This window comes from Lytechinus variegatus, chromosome 13 (genome assembly GCF_018143015.1).
Source record: "Lytechinus variegatus isolate NC3 chromosome 13, Lvar_3.0, whole genome shotgun sequence".
In the NCBI taxonomy this organism is placed as follows: domain Eukaryota; kingdom Metazoa; phylum Echinodermata; class Echinoidea; order Temnopleuroida; family Toxopneustidae; genus Lytechinus; species Lytechinus variegatus.
Genome location: NC_054752.1, coordinates 2,980,792 through 3,003,059, shown reverse-complemented (window position 1 = coordinate 3,003,059; position 22,268 = coordinate 2,980,792). Strand labels below are relative to the sequence as shown.

Here is a 22,268-nt window from a genome sequence, read left to right as displayed (position 1 = left end):
TAATTATACAAAGATACATAATTATACATTGGCTAAAATAATATATTTAATGATGCGAACATCAACAAAGAGTAAAAAGAAGAGCAAGAGAGATAGAGTGAGGGGTGAAAAGAACAGAGTGGGAAAGAAAGAACTGAATAGAAAGAGAGAAATATGAGGAGAATTTTTAACACTACATAACAAGACATGTTTGATAACGAAGACTCGTTCGTGAGGTATTTTGTTTGCACAATAAATATAAACAATATTAAAAAAAAATGAATTTTATATGTGTGGTGGTACATTATGTAACCATGCAGTGGTAATAAACATACATGACATTATTATCAGCCTTGCGTTTCATATTTTGAAATAAGGACATTTTTAACTTGCCTCTTGAAGGAATTTTTTATTGGGCATGAACGAATATAAATAGAAAGGGAATTACAAATGTCGGGGCCAGTATGTCGAATAGATCTATGGGCAAGAGCTGTTCTTGGGTTTTCTAAATGAATATTTGTGGAGGTTCGGGTTGGGTAATTACGAATAGATGTATTGAAACGGAACATTTTTAAAAGGTTGTCAGGAAGTTCGCGGATTTGGAATCTGTATATGAAAAGAGCAATTTGAAGGTAATGAATGTCATGTATGGTTAGGGTTCTAAGTTTGTGGAACAATGGGTTTGAATGAGCTCGATAGTCTGAGTTTGTACAAATACGAACAACTTTTTTCTGAAGAAGAAATAAAGAGTTGATTTTTGTTTTTTGACAAGCCCATACAACATTACAATATGAAATATAAGGCAGTATGATAGAATTATATATAGTAAATAATGTTTGGCGAGGAATAAACCATCTGACCTTATATAATACACCGACTCCACGTGAAACCGAAGTAACAATATTAGCTATATGTGTATTCCAGTTTAATTTATCATCGACAGTTACACCTAGAAACTTTGTTGTTTCTTTCTGATCGATTTTCATATTATCAATAAAAATATCAAAGGACCGAATATTAATAATGGAGCGTTGATTTTTAAAGTATATATAATTTGTCTTTTTTACATTTAATGATAACTTGTTACTTTTGAAATGCTCATAACTTTCTCATTATTTGTCCGATTTTTCTCAAACTTTCTTTGTTCTTATTCTTTGATTTTTCTGTTTCTACACAAGCCTATTTGTTCCAAAGGTTTCATTCCCCTTTAATAACTTCCTGAATCTTTATAGATTTTCCTAAACCCTGGCCTACACCATGCAGATGGGACCATATATTTGTGAGGCAAATTAAACAATAATGTTTTTGAGCCACTAAAAATGAAACAGAGCTTCTTCAGTCTCATGCATCTAGCACGTTTGTTTGTTGAATCCACCCCCCCCCCCCCCCGCTCCCCGGGCGTTCTTTTTCAACAAACCTTGACTTATGACGTCATATCAAAATAAAGATCATCGCATCATAATTTGCACGGCAAGCTAGCCAGCCAGCGTAGCGAGACTAGTCCGAACTTGAGTCCCGAGTGAGTGAACGCATTTTTACCGAGACATATTAGTGATAAAAGGTTCCAGCAAATTGCATTAGGTAAGTAGATCCATTCGCCCTTTCTAAGGATCGCGTTTTGGCATATCCAATGTGAAAAAGTGCAACTAGTGGCTTACCTTTAGAATCCAATGTCATGAATCGATTACAAAAATCTCTAGATTTTAAAACGAGAAAACAACGGATACGTTGTACTTTTTCAGAACTGAACTAATAATAAGTCTTTGACACAGAAGTGGATACATGGATACTAAGATACGTGGATACACATGGATACGAGGATACGTGGATACTGGGATACGTACGTGGATACGTAGGATAAGTGGATACATGGATACGATGATACGTGGATACGCGGATACGTGGATACGAGGATACGTGGATACGTACGTGGAAATATACTCAGTGGATACATGTGGTTAACGGATACGTGGATACGCGGATACGGGGATACTGGGATACGTACGTGGAAATATACTAAGTAGATACATGTGGTTAACGGATACGTGGATACGAGGATACGCGGATACGTGGATACGAGGATGTTTACAGGGGGAGGATCCAGCTTTCGCTACAAGGGGGAAAGGAAGGGAGAGTCTGAAAAATTTCCATCCATTTCTGTCGGTCGTTAACTAAAAGTAGAAACTGGTTGGTTTATAATTCTTTTCTTGGTTTAATCATGGACCTACCAAGGTACTTGTCTAGTCAGGATTGAGAATACATTCTTTATTATCCGTCCTTAATCGTTTAAACGCAAGTTTTTTCTTCACATTTTCCTTTTTTCTGCTTTATAATTGCGACAAGAACTATTTTTATGCTAATATATGCGAAATTAATTTATGCATATTTCTAAAAATTCATATAAAATACTTTTTCTTCTTTAATTGTGGATTGATTTTTACTTGCTCATAACTTTCTCATTATTTGTCCGATTTTTCTCAAACTTTCGTTGATCTGTGTCCGATTTTTCTCAAACTTTCGTTGATCTGTTTCTTTGAATTTTCTGTTTTCACACAAGCGATATTGTTCCAAAGATTTCATTCTCCTTTAAGAGTTATGTATTCTAAGTAACATGCACGTATTCTGGGAGGGGTCGTTGCCCTTGCTCCCAGGGTAGGCAAAAAAGGGGGCGCTGAAAAGGGGAAGCAGCGGGTGGAAAGAAAAGATGAATAAAAAGGAGGAAGCATGAAGAGAAAGAGAACTAAGGGGAAAGAGAGAGAAAGAGAGAAGAGGAAAAACAAAACAGGAAAAGATGAATAAAAAGGAGGAAGCATGAAGAGAAAGAGAAATAAGGGGGATAGAGAGAAAAAGAGGGAAAAGGAAAACAGAAAAAGACATAACAAAGGCACCAAATTGACAATAAACAAGGGGGCGCCTAGTTGCTCGTAATGAGGGGGCTACAGACTGACGTTATCCGCTAGAAGGGGCTCCAAATTGATGTTAGACCAACATGACCAACGGGGGAATCAAATTGTGTTATAAGGAAAGGGTGACAAAGTGACCTTAAACATGGGGGCACCAGGTTTATCTTTTACCCAGTGAGACCCAAATTGACCTTAAATTCTTAGGCGACACCAAACTGACCTTAAAAGGGGCGCTAAAAAGATGTTCGCGTAAAGGTGGAGCAAAATAATATTTCCAAGAATGAGTGGCACCTACAGTAATTGACCTGTAACGGCGGGCGCCAAACTGGCGCCAAATTTATGTTTGAGTAGGCGCAAACCATAATTTAAACTTGAAAAGCGTCAAAATAATTTCAACTTAAGGGGCGGGCACCCAGGCAATTTTCCGTGTAAGGAGGGGGCGCAAAACTGAGGAGAATGAAACCATCGGAATAAGATCATCATAAGAAAAACCAAAAAGAGACATTTTGAGGGTATTTAATAGTCCACCAAAGAAAAAGGTGTTCATCAGTGACATCACACATCCTTGTCCCATTGCCAATTGGAGGATCTCCATAGCATTAGTAATTGTAATATTCAAATGCTTATATAAACTTTCTCACTTTGTCCTTTTTTTTCTCAAACTTTCTTTCTTCTTATTTTTTTATTTTTCTTTTTCTACACAAGCCTATTTGTTCCAAATGTTCCATTCCCCTTTAAACAAAAGAGGTCACCAAGTTGATCTTCATCCTAGGGAGTGCGACAAATTTACCTTCAACTTAAAGGGGACCCCAAAGTGCAATAAATATGGGGGTACCGATTTGTCCCGAAAGGAGGGGCACCAAATTCACCTGTAACGGGAGGCGCAAAGCTGACCTTCAAATTTGGATGGAGGGAGACAATATAAGGAGAGGGGGAAAAAATGACCTTAACATGGCGAGGAGGCTCCAGACTAACCTTAAACTAGAAGGGGCACCAAATTGATGTTGGACCGAATGGGGCGTCAAATTGTCCTATAAGGAGGGGCGTACGACACATATCACATACTGCATTCCAACAAGACAGTATCTAATTACCAGTTTATTAATTGGTGATGATCTAATTATAGGTATGTCGTGTATACATTGTGTACAGCATAATCGTAGTAAAAATAATTAATGACAATTAAGCACATTATTTAACACAAATTACTAAAGAAATAAAAATGCATACAACGTACAACACCCACTACAAAAAGAGTCAGGAATGTCCGTTTTTAGTTTTAGATTTAAATTTCCACACAAAAACGCGCTCCGGACTGATTGTGTATATACAAAACGTGATTAAAATATAAGAAATTTCTGATCGCAATAGGCCCATAACATATTTTTATTCGCGCTTTGCACTCGAATCACTAAGTTTACATTCCTCTTCACCACTTCAAATAGCGGTAAGAAAATCAGCCTTTTCATAATCCGGTCACTTTATTCAATACTTATCTAGGCATAAATTCATGACATATTATAAATTACATTTCATAATAAAGAATTAAGAATAAAACGAGTCATATAGGACTAATACTTATTCGTATTTATAATCAGAACGAGACATTCACATAATAACCAACCAATGAAAGTCAAATCCAATTTGTGCTCAAAACGAAATATTATATCAAACGCGTCATTGCATGCCGATGTTCTGTTACAAATGCAGTTCTAGTACTCCATGCTCTTTTGAAAGTCATCTGGATGTTAAGTAGGAAGATAATTGTTTTTAAATAAGTAATTTATATGCCAATATTGCACTCCTTACTTCTTATTCCTATCCCTTTCACATCATCAAGTTCATTCTTTCTATAATTTTTGAAAAAAATAAATTATATGCCATTCATGCAATAACTCATTAACAAAACTTTTTATTCACTCCTTTACTTCTTATTCACATCTTTCTTAAAAAATCGGACAAAAAATTTAATTATCAGGTCATTTTTGAACTATTAAATCTCTAGTTTTAAGTTAAAAATGATAAATAGAACGACTCATATTAGATAATTCATAATCAAAACGAGACAATCACATTGACGAATGGCTAAGTTACACCCAGGGAGTAGGAATGACTGCTTAAATCCGATGACCGAATCTGTAGGTGTTTAAGTAAAATTGGTTCTTTAGCGCTTTATAAACAACGAGATAAAAGCGCAACAAGACATAGCCCTGAATGAAATTAATTTGTTTAAAAAAACTTGAAAAGGCATAACTTTCCTATTTTACCTTTTTTGATGAAATAGCTTGTTACTCATTTTTCTACTTATTCAAATCAATAATTTTTTGGGTATAGAGTTCACCTTTTATAAGCTGCATATTCGTACATGTTATTATATTAGCCTTTACTAAAAAATCTATAATAATCCAAACAGTTTATTTATGTTTTGTTTACTGAAATCAACTTAATTAAATAAAATCAATTCTAAAAAGGATTAAAATTTATAGCTAAAATTGTAATTATATGGGCATAGGCAATTGATACATGTTTCGCTATAAAGAGAGCAGCCAATTTGGAACAATTAACTTATTAAAGTAGCCTTTTCTATCTTTCTCTCAAGAAAAATACAAATTAAAAACGATGTAAATTATCTGGCAGAAAGGGTAATTAGGGTGCGTGATGCTTCGTTCTAAAAGTTCTTTTAGTATCATGTACTTCTTTATGTGGTTTCCATGTTCTAGAGTATCAGGAACTCCTTGATGTTCCTTCATAGTACCAAACTATCCACATATCAGCTTATCCGCGTATCCACGTATCCATGTATCCAATAGTATCCACGTATCCGCGTATCCACGTATCCACGTATCCAAGTATTCATGTATCCAATAGTATCCAAGTATCCACGTATCCACGTATCCGCGTATCCACGTATCCACGTATCCGCGTATCCACGTATCCACGTATCCATGTATCCAATAGTATCCAAGTATCCACGTATCCACGTATCCACGTATCCGCGTATCCAAGTATCCATGTATCCAATAGTATCCAAGTATCCAAGTATCCATGTATCCACGTATCCACGTATCCACGTATCCACGTATCCAATAGTATCCAAGTATCCGCGTATCCACGTATCCACGTATCCAAGTATCCATGTATCCATGTATCCAATAGTATCCAAGTATCCACGTATCCAAGTATCCATGTATCCATGTATCCAATAGTATCCAAGTATCCACGTATCCACGTATCCGCGTATCCACGTATCCACGTATCCACGTATCCACGTATCCATGTATCCAATAGTATCCAAGTATCCACGTATCCACGTATCCAAGTATCCACGTATCCAAGTATCCAATAGTATCCAAGTATCCACGTATCCACGTATCCACGTATCCAAGTATCCATGTATCCATGTATCCAATAGTATCCAAGTATCCAAGTATCCATGTATCCACGTATCCGCGTATCCACGTATCCACGTATCCACGTATCCAAGTATCCAATAGTATCCAAGTATCCGCGTATCCACGTATCCACGTATCCAAGTATCCATGTATCCATGTATCCAATAGTATCCAAGTATCCACGTATCCACGTATCCAAGTATCCATGTATCCATGTATCCAATAGTATCCAAGTATCCACGTATCCACGTATCCGCGTATCCACGTATCCACGTATCCACGTATCCACGTATCCACGTATCCATGTATCCAATAGTATCCAAGTATCCATGTATCCACGTATCCGCGTATCCACGTATCCACGTATCCAAGTATCCATGTATCCATGTATCCAATAGTATCCAAGTATCCACGTATCCGCGTATCCACGTATCCACGTATCCAAGTATCCATGTATCCAATAGTATCCAAGTATCCAAGTATCCATGTATCCACGTATCCACGTATCCGCGTATCCACGTATCCACGTATCCAAGTATCCATGTATCCAATAGTATCCAAGTATCCACGTATCCACGTATCCAATAGTATCCAAGTATCCACGTATCCAAGTATCCATGTATCCAATAGTATTCAAGTATAAGTATTCATATACATGACATAAAAATCTCCCGTTATCCCTGTATACATATCAACGTATATCATTCCTTTACAAAATATAAACATCATGAACATGATTATATACCTTCCCACATGTCCTCCATCACGCTCCCCCTCATTGACCCTTCATATCTTCCCTTTATAAGTCCTCTCATTTTACATCTAATATTGCTGCCACTCTCTCTTACACATCAACCCCCGGGCATCAACCATATTGGACAAGTCGTGTACCTTACTCCTTACGGGGCTACCCCCCCCCCCCCCTCTATCCTTTATCCATCTCCCGATTAATTCGTTCACGAACATAGAGGGCGACAAATTGCTATCATTGCACAACGGAGGCAACATTATTAGGAATAGGACGTTGCTCTTGTAATCGATTCATGACATTGGATTCTAAAGGTACTCCCCAATGTGTTTTAAATCAAATAAATGTGCATGATATATATCAGTTTTAACTTTGAGTTGACTGCGCCTATATTAAATATGTTGTCCCACATATTCACTTTTGTGTGGTGTAGATGACTGCTATAGGATGGGGGGTCGGGTGTCCGGACACTTTATCTTTTTGAACTTCTTTTTTGTCTGTGGATTACACTAAAAATATGAATTCATTACTTGTAATCATTATCGATTTTGTTCTTTATAATATTTCCTAACATTTTGTACTAAAAATTGATGAAACTTCGCTTGTAAATTTTTCCAAATGACATTCTAAACTTGATTGTCCAGACACACAACCCGTCCGGATACACAACAACTGGGTATACAGTAAAAAGCAGGCACTAAAAATATTCCCCTGAATTTATATGTACCGTAGTATTTTGAGAGTGATTTTTCACGTTTTGTTGATGTTTTGGGTCTATTTTATGACCAGTCTAGTGGAGTATTTCAACATGACTGAACACTGACTCGATCAGGATGAGCAACTTTTGACTTTTGTGGAATGTGTTAACTGTAAAATATAAATTATTTTCATCTGACACTGCACTGCACTTGTTCAAATAATGCTAACACCCTGCCTCTGGGGAATCTATTGGAAGGACTATATGGTATACCAATGCTGCTCATTGCACACACTTTAAAAATCATTAAAAATAAAATATCACTTTTGTGACCAAAAGTACTATTACTAATTTCCAAATTCCATACAGTTGCAATTTATTTTTCATTTTAACTTGGGAATAATTTTTGTATTCACCATAGCGCTCAAGAACTTGAATTTTGGGCATATTTGTGTGTTTGCCGTCTATTGGTGGAAAGTAATATGGCAAGAAAATTTTCATTTTTCAATTTCTATTTCAATTAAGAAAAAATAATTTAAATAATCGAATTTACATAAGAGCCAAGTTATATGATGAATAGCTGTAATGAAAACTGAAAATGTAATAGAAAATCAAGCATTTGTCCCATGGAAAAAGAGAAAATAAGCCAAACGTTGCCACCCTTATTTTGCCACACATGGAGATGTAACTGAATGAGTGTGACACTGGACTAATGAAGGTTAAAAAAAACCCCAAAGACACTTTCATTATGCTATCACATGCAGTGTTTTATTCTCCTTTTCACAATTCTTTCATGTAGTGTAATGTGTCCTTTGGTCCAAACTTCAGATGAATGAATTATTCAACATAAATAGGCATGGCCATAGCCTAGCCTTGAGGACTCCATGATGATGTTTTTTTGATATACATATATTTCTTCATCATGAAGCCTCGAACCACCTGCCATATATGCTTAAGCGAAACCTCCACACCCGGATGGATTTACCTAGGAAATCCATATTTACAGGATGGAGTCGGTTTATAAGTGTGAATTTTATTGATATTTGAACCTTTGAACGCCTAAATGCGTATAAAGGTTCCAAAAATTGGTTAAATAAAAGGTGTAAATTTCAAGGTTTCTTACCAGACTGATCTTGTGTAGATCACATGATTCGGTTTGTCAACAAAGCAAATACAATAGGTCTGACCCTTGACCCGCTTTGTCATGACGTACATTCAATTAGCGATGTTACAAAATGCCGTTTTGAAGAACGATTTATGGATACAAATTATTATTTAACAAATACTAAAATTTAATTCGCGATTAGAAATAATTATTATAATTATAATCACATATTAAATATTTAGTATTTGAAGAAATTTGAATAAATAAATTCTAATAAGTAAAATAAACATTGAGTCTAGTGCAGGCCTACACCTTGAGTTTCTCTCACACATGCATATGATTATAAACATGAACTTCTTGATCAATAAAAAACCCAAGCAAATGCTTAAATGCACAAACAGAAATTTCACTTTGTGCATACGCATTTACACAATTGCTTAATCAACAAGCAAATGATTGCAAGCAGTTAGCTATTGCTTGAGCATTCTAGCAAAGCGTCAACTCATGCAAATGCCAAGCAAAAGCCACTTAAAGGGGAAGTTCACCCTGACAAAAAGTTTATTGTAAAAATAGCAGAAAAAATAATAAAAAATATTGCCGAAGGTTTGAGAAAAATTCATCAAATAATTAAAAAGTTATTAGAATTTCAATTATTTGATTTATGACGTCATATGCGAGCAGCATTTCTACATAGCGATTGGTAAAAAATCAATGAAATGTCATTTTCTCAGAAAATTGAAAATGGTTTTCACTGTAACTTTTGTATATCAATAGACAAATCATTTCACACCTGATCATGAAAAGAAAACAACACATGGGGCAGCTGCTCGTTTATGACGTCACAAATCCCAAATTTTGAACCCTAATAACTTTCTTACTCTTTAACAGATTTTCCTCAAACCTTCACCAATATTTTTTACTATTTTTTCTGCTATTTTTACAACAAAGTTTTCTTCAGGGTGAACTTCCCCTTTAAAAGGAATTGCTACTTGTTATGCATCTGACGCAATGTTGTGGATGCCGCATGTTAGAGATATTCATCCAGTGCATGAGCGTTAAACTAAAAATCAGATATCACCAAAAGAATAACAATTAAAGTCTCTGATTTATAAGTGGATAGGGCAAATAAAAAAAATGGCTGTCTGGTCAAATAGGGAGTCAATATGACTACATGTAGCATTAACAAGCAAATTTAATGAAAGGTCAACCTCTGTTTCTGAAGTCTTACCCAATTTTTCCTTTTGTCTTTTCCTTTTTGTTGCAGTTAGAAGTTTGTGGTCATGATCAACACCCGACAAGTCCTCCCCATGATAGGGGTGACCCTGGTGGAAGACTTCGTCAAGAATCCTCCACCGTATTTCCAGGTATGCATACATCCTTGTATCTGATTTTCTCTTGAATGTTTTATTGTTTGTTTGAATGGATGAATCTTTATTTCCATGTATCTTCAAAACATTAATTACAGAAAATATAAATGTTACATATATTAATAGATTACATTGATTTACATGTACATGTATTTCAATGACTTGGAAATAAATGCTAAAAAGAAATAGTATTACATACAGAACTACATGTATATCAGTATAGGGACAGTGATTTTCCGCGATTGCGGAAAACGGACGGAATTCACAGAATCGGCTGTTTGAAACGGAAAGTGGCTTTTCAAACGGAAAATCACGGAAAACATGTTTTTTCTCAAAATGCACAAAAAAGCAACAGAAATTAATCCCAAATCCTCAACAAAATACGAATATCAACTGAAAAAAACACGATCTCACTTTGCAACAACAATCATGACAATCAACACATCGTAACTACACTCGAGCCTCTCCATCACTCGATCGTATCCAAATAAGTTTACACTTACGTCCGCATAGAAGGCAGAATCCGGCCGTGTGTTGCTGCCCTCTACGTTCGGTCATAATATAATGATCACGGTGATTCATCAAATCCAAAATGGCGGATATTCGGAAGTCGTCGACTGCTCAAAACGATGTCCGAAAAGTCCCCAAATCAGCGATAAAATCCCATTTAACAATAAAACAATGCTAATAGTAATACTATGAAAGGTGAGAATATATTCATGTTGATTATGTTTCCCTAAATATTTTATGAGCTCTTCGATTAATATGGATTTTAAAACGATGTTAGTACATCGGTAGATGCAAATTTTGAGCAGCGCTAGCATTTTGACATCGCCACCCGTTGCATATTGGTTTTCTATGTAATAATACGGAATTGTCAATTTTTCTTCTACACAAAGTCTATGGGGAAACGGAATTTCCGTTTTCAGACATGCTGAAACGGAATTTGAGATTTTCTGAAACGGAAAAGGCAATTTTTAGAAACGGAAAATCACTGTCCCTATCAGTATTTGTGAAAGTGACTGCAGAGTGTACCGTGCAATCAAAATAAAAATGCCCTCGATAACTCGGGTTGGGATCTATGAGAAATGCAAATTGTTTGGAACCCAAACCGTGTTTGATGTGTTGAATAGCCAAACATCATCTCTTCTACTAAATATTTTAAGTTAAATTCGCTTTTATAGCAACACCTCTTCAAAATATAATGAAAAAATGTGGAATTATCTGTACATAATACATATAACTCAGAATCGCTCCCTGACCACATATTTTGTTTAATGTTTCCTTGTGCATATCCCTTTTCTTTCAAAATATATGTATGTAGGTTCAGCACTGTGTTCGGCATCCTGTCATAAGACCCATACCTGAACAGGTCAATCTCTGTGCCCATGACAAATCACACGAAGCCTGGTTTCCAGATTCCATGGGAAGGTAAGTTTCTGATGTGAACAGGTCCAGTCATAGTGAAACTTGACAGTCATATGTGCAGAAAGATATGTGTGATGTTTAAAGCCTTATTTTACTGTTCCGTAGCGGTAGGATTATCCCAGGCTACGTGTACATGAACCTTGCAACGGAAGAAAAAATGGTTTATGTGCAAGTCCAATTGACGGTGACATTTTTGTGCCCCGAAAATGGACATGTTTAAAAAATAATTGGACATGCTTCAAAAAAAGTTTTGGACTTTAAAATCTTTTGAAAAACTTTCTTGCAACCTTTTTATGAATCTTGGCAAAATTCAAAATTTGCTAGGTCCACAATATATATATGCTATGAAATTTAGGAAATACAGATGATTACAGACACAGCTATATGCTTTTACAGCTAGAAGCATTAATAATTGTAATGCTTTGCCAGAGGAAGCAGTTTTTGCAACTAGTGTAAGTGCATTTAAATCTGCAATCGAGAGGCACTAGAAATCCCATCCATTAAAATATTCACCATACCAGAGACAACCAAATGTGACGAGGGACAAATAAGCTTCCAGCTTTATGTCTCTACATTCAAGTAAATCAAGTAAGTAAGTAAATATTTTGCTCGTCCTTTTAAGAAACAACATTAAATGTTGCTCTTCATGTTTATATTCCTCTTAATACAGAGTTTTAAAAGTTTCAACAGTTGCCCAGTATGATCAGCTTGTGGAGAGATTGTTGAGCCGCCCTCTGGTGTTTGACGTCAAGTTGGAGAGAAGGCACAAGTCAGGAAGGATCCGCTATATCTTGAAATGTAAGTGCTTGCTGTCTGGTGATCTCATTCATTACGGCCCGTATTCTGAACTCGGGTTTAAATTAATCCCGGGTTTAAAGTTGTGGTTTAACTATAGACAGCCAATGGGGCATATATTTCCGTTTTCTTAACCACTTAGAGGCACTTTGCGAATTTGCGGTATATGAAATCATTATTATCTATTATTTAATCCATAATAGTACACATCTGATTCATTAACTCATATGACACCCAAATTGTCTGGGAATAAAAACTGAAGTATTTTGAAATATATTTCTTCATTATGAAAGCAAATGGAAAAAAAATAGGTAACGTAAGATATATACAATATAAACTGAAATTTTGAATTTTTGGCTCACCATAAATTTAGCATAGACTAGAGTATACGGACCTAAATGTACATCTTTGTTTATGCTTGAGGATTATTTACAATGTTGACATCGGCCCTGATGCAGTTAATTCCAACATTACAATGTGCCAGCATCATACAGCTTAGGAAAATAATATACCACAATGCATTTAGATCTGAATTAAAGCCATCCAATTCTCCCAAACTATGAATTTATAATTATATGAAGCACATGTTATAGAAGAGTATGAATTTTACACATGTATGCAATATATCTCAAGAAGCTCCAGCAAAAGTATCATTTTAAAGCTTAGGAAATGAATTTTCAAGCTCAATAAAAATCTCAATATTAATTTTGGTAGACTTATTATAGGTTTTGGTGTGGCAGGTCACATGTCATCCATATTTTCATTTTTGTCTCACCTGCGAAGCAGAGTGAGACTATAGGCGCCGCTTTTCCGACGGCGGCGACGGCGTCAACATCAAATCTTAACCTGAGGTTAAGTTTTTGAAATGACGTCATAACTTAGAAAGTATATGGACCTAGTTAATAAAACTGGGCCATAAGGTTAATCAAGTATTACTGAACATCCTAGTAGAGTTTCATGTCACATGACCAAGGTCAAAGGTCATTTAGGGTCAATGAACTTAGACCATGTTGGAGGAATCAACATTGAAATCTTAACCTGAGGTTAAGTTTTTGAAATGTCATCATAACTTAGAAAATATATGGACCTAGTTCATGAAACTTGGACATAAGGTTAATCAAGTATCACTGAACATTTGCATGAGTTTCACGTCACATGACCAAGGTCAAAGGTCATTTAGGGTCAATGAACTTTGGCCGAATTGGGGATATCTGTTGAATTCCCATCATAACTTTGAAAGTTTATGGATCTGATTCATGAAACTTGGACATGATAGTAATCAAGCATCACTGAACATTTTGTGCAAGTTTCAGGTCTCATGATGAATGTCAAAGGTCATTTAGGGTCAATGAACTTTGGCCGAATCGGGGGTATCTGTTGAATTACCATCATAACTTTGAAAGTTTATTGGTCTAGTTCATTAAACTTGGACATTAGAGTAATCAAGTATCACTGAACATCCTGTGCGCGTTTCAGGTCACATGACCAAGGTCAAAGGTCAATGAACTTTGGCCGAATTGGGTGTATCTGTTGAATTACCATCATAACTTTGAAAGTTTATGGATCTGATTCATGAAACTTGTACATAAGAGTAATCAAGTATCACTGAACATCCTGTTCGAGTTTCAGGTCACATGATCAAGGTCAAAGGTCATGTAAGGTCAATGAACTTTGGCCATGTTGGGGTTTTTTGTTGAATAACCATCATATCTCTGTAAGTTTATTGGTCTAGTTCATAAAAAGTGGACATAAGAGTAACCATGTATCACTGAACATCTTGTGCGAGTTAGAGTAGTATTCAAAGTCAGCACTGCTGCTATATTGAACCGCGTGATGCAGGTGAGACGGCCAGAGGCATTCCACTTGTATTTCTTTTACGCCAAAAATGCAAACACACATGCTTCTTGGATATTGATCATTATCATTGATATCATTCTGTAGTTGATTGACACTTTCTCCTTTTTCAAATTTAGGCCTAACATAGTTAGGTTGAGATGGGTTAAAATAAATTTAATGATGTTTATGATTCATATGTTCACATGACGAGAACCAGTGAAATTATGAAACTGTTGCCCTGAAAATTCAGAGACAATCAATCAATGTGGATTAGTCCTGGTCCAGACTATGAAATAGAGTGTGGGTTCAAACCCGAGACATGGTGTTATTTCCTCCCGTTAACCATATGCATAACTGTACCTTGCTATTTTACTTTATTCCAACATTCCCATTTTGACTGTATTTGAATGTGTTATATACAGTATTTGTGTAACATGATTATGATAATGTTAATGTACATGTATGTTATGTTTGTGATTGACCTGCCATGCATTCATTCTAGACATGATTACAACTAAAGCAATCCACATTGTGCTGCACTCGACCCAGGTGAGGTACTGTAAATAAGGAGGATTAATTCCTTAAACTCACCAAGCAGCTGTCAAGAGCGAAAGTTTGGGTAATACAGTTTGCCATTGAATAAAAAAAAACTACAAGGTAATTGGCGCCTCATTTACATGTATGCTATATATGAGCTATTAATTATGAAAATGAAGCCAAATTAATTGTAAGGCTATAAAAAATCATGACTAATCATGACAATGTATCTCTTTGTTTGATAGGTGATATTATCGTGACAGTGAACACATCACATCCTGTCATTAAGAATCAAATGCAACAAATCTTTAGCGGAGGAAGGGAAGACATCGTCAATGAACGGAACTTTGCTCTCGAGGTAATAAAGGGGACTCTTTCATGTTGCAGGCATAATGGCATGTTTTTACACTCTTGTATGAGAATATGAATTTGATGTTATTTTACAGTATGTCATAAAATGAGAAAAGGGAATGCTGGGTCATAACACTATCAGTCCATTCATTTCCTGTTATTGATAATGAAGGTATGCATATGGACTGTTTTCTTTTCACAACATATTACCATAGAATGAATTTAAAATTCAATATCTTCATTAACCTTTGATGACATTTTCATTGTGTTGCTTGTTGATTTAACTTTACATATTATTACTAAGATATTATCATTATATCAGCCTGGAGTACCCCCAAAAGTACAATCATGCTTCTTTTATTCCATGTTTAGTTTGCTAATCAAAATCCTTTGTTTAATTTCCTTTTAAATTTCTTAAAAAGCACATTGAGCACTCTACAGAGTGGATTTGGTTAGGATATAAGTCTAATCATTAATAATAATATTTTCAGGATTATCATTATTGTTGTTATTGTTGGTATTATTATTATCATTTTTATATTATTATGTTGAGATTAGAAGCGCATATGTGGAGCGTTGTGGCCCAGTGGATTAGTCTTCGGACTTTGAAACAGAGGGTCGTGGGTTCGAATCCCAGCCGTTGGGTACAGTAATTCCCTTCAGCAAGAAATTTATCCACATTGTGCTGCACTGGACCCAGGTGAGGTGAATGGGTACCCGGTAGGATTTATTCCTTGAATGCTTTAGCGCCTATATGGCCGCTCAGCTACAGGCGGGGTAATAATAATATGCCAAGCATATTACAATGCGTTGAACACATAATCAATGTGGATTTGGTGCTTTAGAAATACTCTATATTATTATTATCATTATATTTTACCCTTTCGTGGTCCTCTCGATATACAGTTCAACTTCAACAGCATTCTCAAATCCTGGTTCAGTACTGTACATCAGGGACAAGACGGAATCTTTGACACGACCTACGACTGTACCTACGCTGACTTCGTGGTGACCAACTCGACCGAATTTAACAGCATGTATTCTTGTTCACCCGAGGGTGTCTGTTTGTTCCTCATGTGCCTGCCTTGCTGTATCTTCATGTGTCCAGCATATAGGGTGAGTAATGAAGTCTTCTGATGATGAGAAACTGGAAAGAAAGACTCACTGTTGAGGCATTTCACCAATCATTAAAGGACAAGTCCACCCCAACAAAAAAGTTGGTTTCAATAAAAAGAGAAAAATCAAACAAGCGTGACACCAAAAATTTCATCAAAATCGGATGTAAAATAGAGTCATGACATTTGAAAGTTTAGCTCAAGTTCACTAAATAGTTTCATTCACATCCTGGTCGGTACGCAGATGATGAAATCATCAACTCACTATTTCTGTTGTTTTTCATTACATGGAATATGAAATATTCAAATTTTCTTCTCATTGTCATGTGAAACAAAGTTTTATCCCTCCCTGAACATGCATAGTTATCATTGTTTTAACATTTTGTGGTTCAAAGAAGAGGGTCCTTATTGTCAAATCTGTACAAATTGAAATATTGTATAATTCAAACAATAAAAAAGAAATAGTGAGTGAGGGACATCATCAACTCTCTCATTTGCATATCACTGAGTTGTGCATAATTATATAACTGTTTTTTGAATAATAAGTGAAACTTAAAAATGTAATAACTTTCTCATTTTAGATCTGATTTTTTGATGAAATTTTCAGTGTTTTAATATGCTTGTTTGATTTTTTCTCTTTATCTTGATCAACATTTTTCTTGGTTGGACTTGACATTTAATTGGCTTGTTTGGGCAAATTTCATTTTCAATATTCAATTCATCTTTCTTAGCATAAAAACATGCAATACAATATAAACAGTGAATAAAGTATACAACATAGAGAGTAGCACTAAACAGCCAAGAAGGAGTCAACCTTATCTACGGCTGCCCCAAAATCAATGATCGGCCTATATTGAAGGAATGCCCTTACAAAGTCTGATTTTGTGCAGATTCTCGCGTGATGGACTAGGTCTGGCGCACTAAAGATGTCGTATCATTTTTTTCAGTTGCCCACTGCATAAATATTTTGAGTAATATTCTGACTCATTTAAACTGCCTTTCCTGTTTTATGATCAGATTGCCCGTTGCCTTACCACCGTTGACCGCGACACTGACGTCCGTGGCGACGTCTCCTACCTGACCTTTAAACGAGAGCAACGTTCCGCGCAGGACGAACTCCTGGACATGTTCCGTCAGTACCTGGTGCAGCAGATGATGGAGCAAGGTAGCAGGCAGAATAGGGAACAACCGTATCTGGGTGTGGCAGACGTCACCAGGCAACCCGGCGGGAGGGGAGGGGCAGCAATCCCAAGGCCGGGGCCACCACCTCCTCCCGGGAGCGGGTTCCAACAGCATCCTGCAGAGATGTTCCATCCATGTGAGTATAGCGTGTCTGTGAAAGCTGAGTTATGTAAGGAATTTGTGGTCAGAATAATGTTTGGGGTATTGTCTTTAGTTTTGTTGCTAAGTGGGAGTAAACCCAACTTGACTGTTAAAGAGAAATTCCAGTAGTTGCAGTAAACACTGATTTCATGAAAAAGTCTGTAAAATAAGGCTTAATTGTCAGTATATCATCGAGGATCTAGATCTGGTACAGTTACATGAACTTTGTGAAATCTTGAAATCTACGCTGAAAAATGTTCACACCGAAAATCCCCAACAGATAAGCGCACGTGGGACAATGTATAATTATTGCTTAGGGCGTCGGGCACGACGCTCTACCCGAATCCTGTGCTTATTTGCTGATTTTTCAGCAATTACACAATTTCTTCCAGAATCCTTTGGCACATGCTTTTTATTTATACTAAAAAACACTTTGGTGGTCATTTCATTGGATTCCGTACGAACTCATTTTGACATCGTTACCACAACTAGCATTTACCTTTAAGGACACAGCTCCCATGTCTCCCTGACCTCTTATATATTTGTAATATCTCAGATAAAAAGCAATTGCAGTCATTGCAATATTCAGGGCCATTTCTATGGACTTAACTTTCAAAAGACATCCACAATATTTAAAAAAAAGCTTTTGAGTAATTATAATTCTTCCCCCTTTTTAATTAGGTTTCCATTTTATTCTCGTCTTCTTCGTCTTTTCTTTACTGCGCCATGAGCATCTTTTTTGGAGGGATACTGGTGCATTATAAATGTCCATATTATTATTATTATTAATAATAATGATAAATGTGTTCAGAATGTCACTAGAAGACTGGTTTACCAACTGTGAGCTACTAGACCTTTGCACCAATTTCTCACAACATCTTTGACCCTTGACAGCCGCTATCTCTAATGTTATATTACGCCTGTCCTGTCTACTGATCAAAGACAGGTATTTTGCATCGCTTCAATGTTACCTCTAAATCATACTGATTGTACTATCCTAACCCTGTGACAACATATTATCACTCTCCCCAGACGCACCACCTCAAGTGCATGAAAGCGGCCACGTGGAGCGGCCAGTAGCTCCCTATGGATACGGGCAAACCCTGCCCCCTCCCGGTGGACCTATGCCTGTCAACCCCATGGGACCGACCCCACTACCACCAGGACCAGCAGGCGTGGCGATCGCACCCCCTACCATGGCCCACCCCCAAGCCCCACCCAGCTACAGCCAGCCGTTGGGAGCCCCCGCCCCAGCCCAGCCAGAGCTGCCTTCGTACGACTACGTGATGGCACAGAACACTGACCAAGATCAGCTTATCACTTGAGTATATATGTATCTTATGGGGCAGGTCTCACCAACGAAATTGATGCCAGTGCGATCTTAGGTATTGTGTTATTTTAAATGGCATACCATCGATCGGTTTGGAGTCGGTTTCATTGGTATGACTGTAATGTAAGTTCCAGCCTTACCCACTGATCAGCATGTTCACCCATGCCAAGATAAATCACCATTTTTTGATTATGTTTATCTTAGAAATGAATCTCGAGTGCAAATGAAAGTTCCAGCAAATGCAACCAAGGATTGATTGCTTATTTGATTTGATTTATTTCCATAATACTTAGATAGACTACAACGAATTCAGAATCGTGCAGCTCGTATTATTTCAATGGCTAGAAAATATGATCATGTGTCTCCTTTGTTCAAAAAACTTCATTGGTTACCGGTAAGAAAGAGAATTACATATAAGATTGCATTGCTTGTTTACATGTCCATGAATAACCTAACACCACAATACATATCATGTCTGTTTTCTCCAGTTCAACAAAGTCAATATTCATTACGTTCTAGAACAGACCCTTTTCTTTTACAAGTCCCAAGAATGAACTCCAAGAAAGGTCAACAATGCATAGGTTTCACAGGTCCCAGTATTTGGAATAATCTCCCTATCAACATCCGCTCATGTCCTTCACTGCAATTATTCAAAAACAAACTAAAGACCTATTTATTTTCTTTGTAATATCCATTTGATTAATATTGTTAGCACTTGGAGCGCAGAATATTCAACATAATTATAATATGATATTGTAAAGTGCTTTGAGCATGTTTACATGGAAAAGCGCTATATAAATATTAAATGTATGTATGCCAAAATGCAGATAATGTAAGATATCACTTTTGAATGTAGCTAAATCAAGCATTGCACTGAATGAAGCTTGCAAGCATTGCAAAACATCAGAGAACACATTTGATTTTAATAACTCAAAAATCAGAACCCCCCCCCATGGGGGAAAAATCAAGAGCTTTTAATCAAAGTCCACCCAGACATGTATTTGATGGGAATTTAATATAAAGAAAATTTATCCAGGGATATAGTTTTCTACTCATTTTTTTTATCCCATTGTGATGAAAGTTTGGTGTTGAGTCTATTTGATTTTTCCCTAAGTACTGTATTATTATTTGGGTGGACTTGACCTTGTGATTATTTATGCTTGAAGCAATAAGAAAAGACAATAGTGTATGAAAATTTATGGGAATTTAATATAAAGAAAAATTATCCAGGGATATGTTTTTCTACACATTTTTCATCCAATTGTGATGAAAGTTTGGCGTTGAGCCAGATTGAATTTCCTCTAGTGTATTATTATTTGTTTGGACTTGACCTTCTGATTCTCTATGCTTGAATCAATAAGTAAAGACAATACTGTTGAAAAAAAAACACACAAATATTTTCACATAATCAGAAAGAAAAATATATACTTTATTAAAAAAAATCAAGTGATTCTATGGCATATGTGGGAGAAATTCGACATGTACATGTATTTTAGAACCAACTCTTTTTTTTCTTTGTCTGAATTCTGGACTTTCCCCATTCTTTGTACAGAGAACACTTTGTTTCAGTAGGTAACATGCTGTAAAGTAGTTTCTTATTTTCCTCTAAGTTACTTGACTTCAGTAATATTGAATTATATGTATATATGCCTTTAAAGAATGGTGTAAAACATCATCATGCATACAGGAATGTAAAGGGACCACTGCCCCATAGGATTTCACATGTGGGGTGATTCTTTGTTTCCTCTCTTACATGTACTATTCGGTGGATTCGCAATACAGTGCGCCGTCCATTGGTTGCAGCAGAAAGGCCGAAATTCGCAATGCATCATGGGAAAAGTCAACATCTATTGCGCATGCTAGTACTGTAGTGAATGCCTGCATGCAATTATTCAGCGCTGACCGACGCGGCTCGACCAGATATGCTGTTTACTAAGGCCCAGGAGGGAGGAGAGAAATTTGCCTGCATATTTTTTTGACACATTTAGACCGTTTTTGGTGAATTCTTGCCATATGGTTTTCGTTTTTGAAGCACTTTGCGCTGCTTGTGCCTGTGCCTGATGTCCACCCCAATGTAAGAAATTTGGCCTGTTCGCTGCAACGGATGGATGGCGCCCCATATTATGAGCATTATCACTATCTGAAATACTCTGCTCATTGCCTATCTTTTTTGTACTTACATGTATCTTGTTGATTCGTGAATTCTCAAATGTTAGTGGCAAGACAGTAAATGGAAGTTTTGGTAAACATGGAAATAATTACTTTGAGCTGTCAAATTCTTTTATTGATATGTCTTGAAAATATGGTAAAATGCATCACATTGAAAATCAAGCAAGTGAAAGCTGAAATTCAAAGACTGGCAAGATGGATATAGTCCCATATATTTATATTTGTGTGTAGTGTATGTGACTTGTGGAAGAATTCAGTCATTTTGTCTTATATCATCCTGATGATTCCTTTGCTTTATATGCGCAAATGCCAGTGTTTAGGTGCATTATAAATAGCCTAGTCACAAGCACATTAATACATTTTTCTATGTGGTTTATTAGGGGTGATCGTTTCACATAAGTAAGCTTTAACCCTAAATAGACTGGGCTATTTCGACGCCTAAAAAGACTGGGGGGGGCTGATTCAGCCCCCCTTTATGATCTCGGCCGTTGATCGCGCGATCGCGACAAAAATTGGCACACGCGTTACCCATGGCATTATCTACAAAATTATAACATCAAATTCGGCAAAAAATCTCATGTCTCATTAATTATGCTAATTTATGCGTAAAATCATAAGTTTGCTATAATAAATAAAATAATGCCCCTGAAATGCTAAAATTTGTTCCACATACTCTAGATAGGCAAAAAATTTTTAAAAATCAAATTTATTTTCTTATGTATTCTATTGTTTTCTAAATTTCTTATGTATTTCTTTGTTTTTCGACTTTTTTTTTCAATGGAAATTGTCAGGGACTTTATTTTGACCATAAACAAGATAAAATTTATTGATTATAAGCAGTAAAAGGAAAAATAATGAAACATTTATGAATTTTGGCTAAGAACACTATTTGCATTGGATTTGTTCACAAATTTACGTTTTTGAGTAATTTTGGGTCTGCATGCACTTACGAAATGTTGCGTAATTTTGGAACCGCGTACCCGGGGGTCACAATTATGGTCTCAAAAGTTGCGCGAGACTTGAAAGTAAAAAGTCGGTGAGCGACGCGGTCAAAAAGTTTCGCGCAGCGGATTTACTGCGAAAAATGTTGAGGGGGGGCTGAATCAGCCCCCCCAGTCATTTTAGGGTTAATGCTTACTGTGATCAACTGGAGGACTGATGGCTTAACATCCTCTCTGAGGGACCAAAAGACA

At 36.4% G+C, this 22,268-nt stretch overlaps 1 protein-coding gene across 2 annotated transcripts; it reads left to right on the top strand.

The window, feature by feature from the left end:
• The first annotated feature begins 1,466 nt into the window (after positions 1-1,466).
• LOC121426349 lies at positions 1,467-19,621 on the top strand. 2 transcript variants are annotated; one of them, XM_041622623.1, is made up of 8 exons: positions 1,467-1,560; positions 10,089-10,188; positions 11,516-11,622; positions 12,290-12,417; positions 15,033-15,145; positions 16,045-16,254; positions 17,271-17,571; positions 18,609-19,621. In XM_041622623.1, the coding sequence occupies exons 2-8, from the start codon at positions 10,105-10,107 to the stop codon at positions 18,899-18,901; spliced, it is 1,236 nt and encodes a 411-aa protein (XP_041478557.1). In that variant the 5' UTR covers positions 1,467-1,560; positions 10,089-10,104; the 3' UTR covers positions 18,902-19,621. The 2 variants fall into 2 exon arrangements, with proteins under 2 accessions (XP_041478557.1, XP_041478558.1); XM_041622624.1 differs by having other exon boundaries at positions 1,475-1,560; positions 10,096-10,188.
• The last annotated feature ends 2,647 nt before the right edge of the window (positions 19,622-22,268 follow it).